This window comes from Salvelinus sp. IW2-2015, unplaced genomic scaffold (assembly GCF_002910315.2).
Source record: "Salvelinus sp. IW2-2015 unplaced genomic scaffold, ASM291031v2 Un_scaffold3057, whole genome shotgun sequence".
Taxonomy (NCBI): Eukaryota; Metazoa; Chordata; class Actinopteri; order Salmoniformes; family Salmonidae; genus Salvelinus; species Salvelinus sp. IW2-2015.
The window spans coordinates 35868-43884 of record NW_019944349.1 but is presented as its reverse complement, the minus strand read 5'-3'; the positions used below and the strand labels follow the sequence as shown (position 1 = coordinate 43884).

The 8017-nt window shown below is 42.7% G+C and overlaps 1 protein-coding gene across 1 annotated transcript in view; it reads right to left on the bottom strand.

Annotated features, from left to right (window-relative positions):
- The window catches only part of LOC112075273 (talin-2-like), a 56195-nt gene that overhangs the window by 26371 nt on the left and 21807 nt on the right, over positions 1-8017 (bottom strand). Inside the window, 7 exon segments of the mRNA XM_024142297.1 lie at positions 1372-1527; positions 3302-3406; positions 4003-4066; positions 4461-4588; positions 5723-5865; positions 6815-6967; positions 7591-7720. Of these exon segments, the coding sequence (XP_023998065.1) occupies positions 1372-1527; positions 3302-3406; positions 4003-4066; positions 4461-4588; positions 5723-5865; positions 6815-6967; positions 7591-7720 (879 nt within the window).

Below are 8017 nucleotides of genomic sequence, written 5' to 3'. Positions count from 1 at the left end.
ATACTGGACTATTACAAAATCCTACAGCAGAGGTCCATACCACATATAGCATTTTATACTGGACTATTACAAAAGCCTACAACAGACAGACAAACAGAGGATGATGCCAAATCCTACACATCCCTACCAGAAACAAACACACACTGCTTCATACCAAATCCTACAACAGTCAAACACAGGCCAGCAACGCCAAATGCTGCATCTCACACTGGAATAACACGCAGAGGTTCATGACAAATGCTCCAGCTAATGGCAAACTGTATACAGCATCTCTTACTGGAATAATATTCAGAGCAAGATCCCAACCACTGCAGTGGCTTCACTTGTCATTTGTTTACATAGAGGACTTGGCTCAGTGTGTGGGGATTAATGTGAACGTATGGAATAAGTTTGTTATAACAGACGCCAGACATTATACTGCTGGAGCCTAGACCAGATCAAACTGTTAGCAGGCTGTAGCCACTGTCAGATTAAACCAATTACAGTTATTGTCGTATAAAAGGCACACTTTGCATGGAAGAAACTGTGTGGGGAAAGAAGAAAATCACTTCGGACGTTAAATATCAGGAGACATTCCATAGAATATCCTTCTATATTTCTTAGTCATATTTCTGGACATCATCTTTTAGAATATGAAACTGATCTGACCCTGCCAACAGGGGTTTGAAAATGGATGAAAGGATCTCCACAAAGGAATACGCATGATTGGTTGAATAAAATTMTATGAATATATTTAAAAGCATTCACCAAATGGTACAGCTTAACTTCAACAGCTTCCTCAGTATCAAGGTACAGAGGCTGCATGCCAAATGGCACCCTATTCCCTCCGGTCARARGTAGAGCACTTTAAAGGGAATATGGTTCTATTTGGGACACAGAGGGAACATTCCTGAACTGTACCAACACAGAGAGGATTAATTCAATTGAGTGTTGGTAAAGACTGCATGTCTACAAAAAGAGATCTTCTAGATTAGGCATTTCTTTAGTCACTGACTCTTAGTAAAGTCACAAAGGGCAGTCATTGGCAGGCAAGACAAAGGGGGTTTGTTCAATAAATTAAGTTAAACAATTGAATGAGTGAAGAGAAGAGTCTTCATACTAATTGTTTATGAGAAGAGAAACATTCAGATGAACATTTAATTTACTAAGAGTCAATCTATGTGTAATCTACCTAAGAAATAGAGCACAAAGGACATACATGTYAGAGAGCAGATAATGGATTGGTGTTTGCATATAAAATATACAAGAGGTCTCTGTGGACACTGTCAGTCTTCTAGTGGACTATAGGAAGTGGAGGCGGCAGCACTGAGGAAGGGAGTCTTACCAGACACACACACACACACACACACACACACACGCTGGGGTTCTCACCAGGGTGAAGCTCTTGGGCGAGGCGGCCCATCTCTTTACAGTGGTGAGGGGCCACTCCTGCACCACGTCTTTGGTCTTCTCCTCCACCCTCATCACTGACTCTTTGGTTATCCCCAACAGCCTGGGAACCAGCTTATTCTTACTCTTCATCTTCTCCTGTGAAACAGTGTGACAGAACAATGGGAAATATTAAGCAACAAAAGCCTATTGGAGAATGATGAAGAATAAGCAACAAAAACGTATTTGGGGAACAATGGGAGAATAAGCAACAACTAACACTCAGAGAACAGTGGAAAATACRCAACAAATTCATACTATTCATCTTCTAATACAATTACAAACAGTCAATAGAAAACAATGGAAAATAAAAAGCAACAAAGCTTCATTAGAGAACAGAGTGAAATAAGCATCCAAAACCTCATTAAACTTCATATTTACATGAACGGTTAAGATTGTCCTTAATGTGTCTAATCCATCAAGAATCATGGACTGCCTTTCACTCACACTTTCCTAAAATAGAAATGGCGTCCTTCTCCCTCTATCTCATGTGGCTTTTCTGACTGATCAGAGAGAGAGAGAGGAGAGATGATTGGGAGTGACACAGGGACAGAGGTGAAGAGTGTTTAAGAGTTGCTCAACACTGCCTTGCTGGTGGAGTGGGTCTCTATGGGCTCTGGAGGGGTGAGGGCCRGGGGGGGCAGGGGRASTGGAGGGGTCAGGACCGGGGGGCTGGGGTTAACAGGGGAACTGGAGGGGTGAGGGCCACAGGCCTGGGGTTAACAGGGGAACTGGAGGGGTCAGGCCCGGGGGGCCAGGGTAACTGGAGGGTCAGGACCAGGGGGCTGGGGTTAACAGGGGAACTGGAGGGGTGATGGGGTTAACAGGGGAACTGGAGGGGTGATGGGCGGGGGGGACCAGGGGAGCTGGAGGGGTGAGGGCCAGGGAGACCAGGGGAGCTGGAGGGGTGAGGGCCAGGAGAGGCCCCTCCTATCTCCCTGTGGAGTCTGCAGTAAAAGGACAGACCCTGCCTGGCAGAGGTGCAGCCAGAAGCCACTAGTTAACTCTCCAGGTGCTCGCTCTCTGTCTCCCTCCCTCGCGCTCTCTCCCTGCTCACAGGGAAGTAATCATTACACCACACTCCAGTGCACAGGCTGCARGCACACAGTTGGTCACTTTCCAGGAACACAATGAACCTCACAGAGGTGATGATGATGGGAGTAAGTTAGTGTTCACTGCTTTGCTACAGTTCTACCACCTTAACCAGAGCCATTTAAATCCATCAACTACGACTCCTTTGTCTTGATATTACCWTCTCATATACCACTGTGGGATGTGTTTGAATCAAAAGGTTTATTGTTCATCACTTCTACGYATTGCTTGAACTCCTACTCGAAMGTCTATATCCAGATATGAAGCATTTGTAAGAAATGTGTCTAACMCTTTTGTTTAGCTCATATCTACATAAGATTAATGGGTGTGCCAAAACGTGCAATATTTCCTCAGTCTAATTCATTCAAATCATTACCACACTGCCTTGTGTTGCTCTGCCATATCTTAACTAGGAAAGTGTGACTCCGGAGTCAGAATAATGATGTCAGTTTTTCTAGCCTGGTACTAGATCTTATTTGTACAGTACTAGCCAACTCCTATGGTTGTTGCTGGCAAGACTGCACAAATAGATCTGGGACCAGGCTAGGAAACGTGTAGTTTTGTAGAAGCCAGATGAGAATATTTCAGTCATCTGGTTGGTCTTAAACCTAATGCTCAGGTGGGATTGGATTCTGTCCACTCCAAAGAGAAGACATTCCTCTGATATGAAAGAGTGCAACGAGGCCTTAGTGTTGCAACAACAAGCTACTGATATTCAGCTGTAACCCACTCATTTCTGCACCTGCTAGTGCTTCACACACAAACACACACACAATCTTACCTTCACCAGGAAGAAAGACACTCCGTATGTCCTTAGGGACCTGGCTAGCTTCACGTACTTTACTTTAGCTTCTATCTCTGTCATCTCACCACAGTTCTTGTGGTCCTGTGAGTTTGAAAATAGAATAGAATATATTAAAGCAGTAAGGCACGATGGGGTGCTCTGCGTTGTGTAGTGCATAAGAACAGCCCTTAGCCGTGGTATATTAGCCATATACCCAGAGGTGCCTTATTGCCATTATAAACTGGCTACAAACATAAAGAACAGTAAAAATACATGTTTTGTCATACCTGCGGTATACGGTCTCATATACCATGGCTTTCAGCCAATCAGCATTCAGTGCTTGAACCACCAGGGTTATACTTTTATTTAGACTATCAGCAGTTGTATGGGACTAAGAAGTTGACAGAATAGGAACCAAAAGCTATAAATAATTAATTCAGATACAAGCAATTTAATTGAAGATAAAATGGCAATATTGAATTTTTTTATTTAACCTTTATTTAACTAGGCAAGTCAGTTAAGATCAAATTCTTATTTACAATGACGGCCTAGGAACAGTGGGTTAATTTCCTTGTTCAGGGGCAGAATGACAGATTCGATCTAGCAACCTTTTGGTTACTGTCCCAATGCTCTAACCACTAGGCTACCTGCCGCCCCAATATCTACTTCTATAAGATTTATAAACAAACTGGACCAACCTGAAAGATTTTCTTTTCATTCCCTCGCTGCTTGATATATTCTTTAGGTAGAAACTCCTTGAGGCTAAAATAGATTACAGGTAGGTTGAGAGCTCATACAGGTTGAGAGTTCATACATAAAACCATGAAAAGTCTGCTGGTTTAAAACAACAAAACCCCATTTAATATGGTGAGTATTTGTATTATGAAAACAAATAACAGATTTCTATCAGTACCCTGAAGTAATACATTCCTTCCAGCAATATGTCTTCATTGTATTGAATAGCATCACCTTCATGATAAAAATCATCATCACCATGTTCATCATCATCATCATCCTTCCCCTGATTCAGAGGGGTTGGGTTAAAGGCGGAAGACACATTTCAGTTGAATGCATTGTTGTACAACTGACTAGGTATCCCACTTTCCCTTCACCTTATGTAAAGTTAAAGTAGTCTTCAGAAGGAAGTGAAGCTTACTCTAGGAATCCAGGTTTGTGTTTGTGTTCTATGTGCGGTCCAAACTGGATCTGAGCCTGAATCCCTGCAAACTCACAGGCCTTGTCGAAGGACACAGGGTGAGAACTATTTAGGATGTCATCTCGTGCCTGGGAGAGAGATAAACACACAMACATTTAATATAATCACCGTCATAAGAGACGCGCCACTCAAAGTTCTCCAAGGATGTTTTAATTCTGGAATGGTAAGAGATGAAGATGAAACCCATTATATCACTAGTAATATGGAGCGGCTGACTCCATTTTCTTTACATTCTTGACTGGGAAACAATTCACTTCCTGAAATGATGGAACTGAACCCAACCATGGTGACCTATCAAAACAAAGTACCTCTAATTACCTAGTACCTCTAATCACCTCATCTCAACCCTGATCCCTTAATGTTGTACAGCCCATCAGCCTGATCGAGACAACTCTCATACAGAGAATAATGAGCCCAGAACAGAGAGCCTGCTGAGTCTCATATACCTACTTATTGAACCAGATCCTTTATCTGGCTGAACCATCTCTCACAGCCATTTACACACACTACAACAACAGGTAATTACACACAGACAGCACAACATGASTAGCAATGGAAGTGGTGCTTTAGTCCTTTTGAGGAAGAGCAGAGGTCAGAGGAGAGGTGTGTTAAAGACTAGGCAGGACCCCTGGGACCATGTCACACAGAAGAGGACACTGTCAGCAGACAAGGGAATAGGGTCCCAGTCCCACCATGACTTGACAATGACACAAATTCAATATGCCAGCTGCATACATCAAAATACAATACATCGCAAATGCACTGACTGAAATGATTTAGAGATGCAGGAAAATATACATGCGTGCACACACACACCTTGAGGCAGTAATCATTGTGGTGGTGATAATGAGACACCAGAGTGTGAAGCACCAGCTCTGGCTGTGTGTGTTCAATTTTTATTATAAAAGGCCAAAAAAATGGAATAACAGATGTTCTCTATCCATCAACATTCATCCATTACAGCATGTTTCTGGTGAAGAGCTTAATTGCTGACTACTATGCAGGACAAGCACAACAGAGGAGAAGGCATGAGAGAGGAAAAAGGTAAGGAGAGGGGCGGGAGAGAGTGAGGGAGAGTGAAAGAGTTATTGAGGAGGGAAGGATGAAAAGAGAGAGAGTAAGAAAGAGTAGGAGAGAGGGAAGAGGAAAGGACAGACGTGTTAAAAGCAGTAGGAGAGGAGAGACCGCGGTGAGGGTCAGACCTGGACGTAGAGCAGGTTGAGCTGGACCGGGTCTCGTGARTCCACGTTCTGGTCTGAGTAGAAGAACTTCCTCCTGAGCAGAAGAGTTTCGGTCTCCTCCACCCCCTGCTCACGGAACGTTCTGCTGTGGTCAAGCCAGTTCACTGAACACACACACACACATTGATATTAACTCGTGAATGCACAGATTCTGACCTTCTCAATAAACTTAAAAATCTAACCATAATTCTCTCCATTATAGTCAACCCTCTCCATTATAGTCAACCCATGTGTTGACTCAATATTTTGTAAAACCAAAATCCATGTTGGCGTCAGTGTTCCCCTGAARGGGGGTAGTGATAATGTCAATAGTGGTGTAAAGCTGCCCATCAGTTTGATGGATGTGCCAATATCTAGAGGCTGGAGAGGAGCTGTCTTGTACATGGCATGTATGACTGAACACTTCACAGCAGGCCAAGACAGACATCCATTGCCTACAGCACATGAGAAATGGACACTACCGCCCAGGAAAAAAGGAGGAAAATACAATTTGATGTGCGATAACAGTATCAAACTCAAATCACTATTAAAATAATACCTTAACCAAAAATGTCTGTCAAATCAATAACCGGCAAATAATGTTGCTTCTGTCCAAACTCTTATGAAACACGCAGATGTATCAAAATCTATTTTCAGAACAGACAGAGCAATACCTTCAAGGATAGCAGATGCAAGTTAGCTAACTAAATAATCCTGTTATTGCTAACTTTATTCAAAACATATTTGGCTCAAATGATCAACTTGGTTGAATTATTTAAAAAATGACCATAAGGGAAATTTAATTGGCTTCAGCATCGACATGTTCCCAGAACTAGTGGCAATTTGAAGAGATGGCAGGTAGCCTCGTGGTTAAGAGCGTTGGTCAGTAACCGAAAGTTCACTGGTTTGAATCCCCAAGCTGACAAGGTGAACATTCTGTTGATGTGCCCTTGAGCAAGGCACTTAACCCCAATTGCTCTGGATAAGAGCGTCTGCTAGAGATGTTTGGCCTCAACTGAGGCCCTATGGTTCACAAGGAGTTAAAAATAATAAGTMAAGTTGGCCTAAACTCACAGTCGTCGTCTGTGTGAAGCTTAGCTTTGAGTTTCTCCATCTTCCTCTCGTCTCGGAGCAGRGTCCTGTCTTTCTTCAGGGTGCCCRKCCCATCCTCCTTCTTCTCCTCCATTACCTCCTGGATCAGAGAGTACTCCTCGTAGTTGGTGATTCCTGAAATCACAGGGAAACGCTTTCAGACACAACCTCAAACCACTGGCTCTCCTTTGACAGGTGTTAAAACAAATCATGTAATCCAGGTGTCACGCCCTGACCTTAGTTATCTTTGTTTTCTTTATTATTTTGGTTAGGTCAGGGTGTGACGAGGGTCGTATGTGTGTTTTTGTCTTGTCTAGGGTTTTTTGTATGTCTAGGTGTGTGTGTCTAGTCTAGACATATGTAGGTCTATGGTGGCCTAGATTGGTTCCCAATCAGAGGCAGCTGTTTATCRTTGTCTCTGATTGGGGATCCTATTTAGGTYGCCATTTTCCAGTTTGGTTTGTGGGTTATTGTCTATGTGAAGTTGCATGTCTGCACTCATTGTTTATAGCGTTCACGTTCATTTTGTTAGTTTGTTTAGTGTTCTTCATATTTATTCGTCTTACATTAAAAGTATGTATTCACATCACGCTGCGCTTTGGTCTCCTCACTACGACGTTCGTGACACAATGTTAATTGTTAAGGGGAATTAATTGTGGTACAAAAGGAAGCAGACTTACATTCTACTGCATATCATCACTTTGAGACAACCTCAACTCACTAGCTTTCCTATGAGAGGTGTTTTTACAAATAATAACCTATTCTACTGCATATCGTCACTAGCAGCTCTCCCACTGTTTTGGAGTCGTCCACCATGATGGTTTTCACAGCTCCATCCAGCATCTTGATCTTCAATGGCCTCTGTTTCTTCTTATAATCAAGGATATCCTGAGAAGGAGGGAGAGAAAAAGATAAACTGTGAATGTGGCGAAAAGTAGAGCGATCAAACATTTAGCCAGTCGAAGGAGAGAAGGATGAATGGAGGGCAGAAAATCTAATTTAACGGTTGCCTATTCCATCCCCACAACTCTCTCATTTCTCACACACAGCAATATGAAAAAGATTTTCCTCTGAACTACATACTCTGTCATTCCAACAGGCCTGGTACTTCACCCTGCATTAAACACACAGCACTTGTCTAGAGGAAATACCAATGGAAAACACATCCTATGAACACGTTTGGTG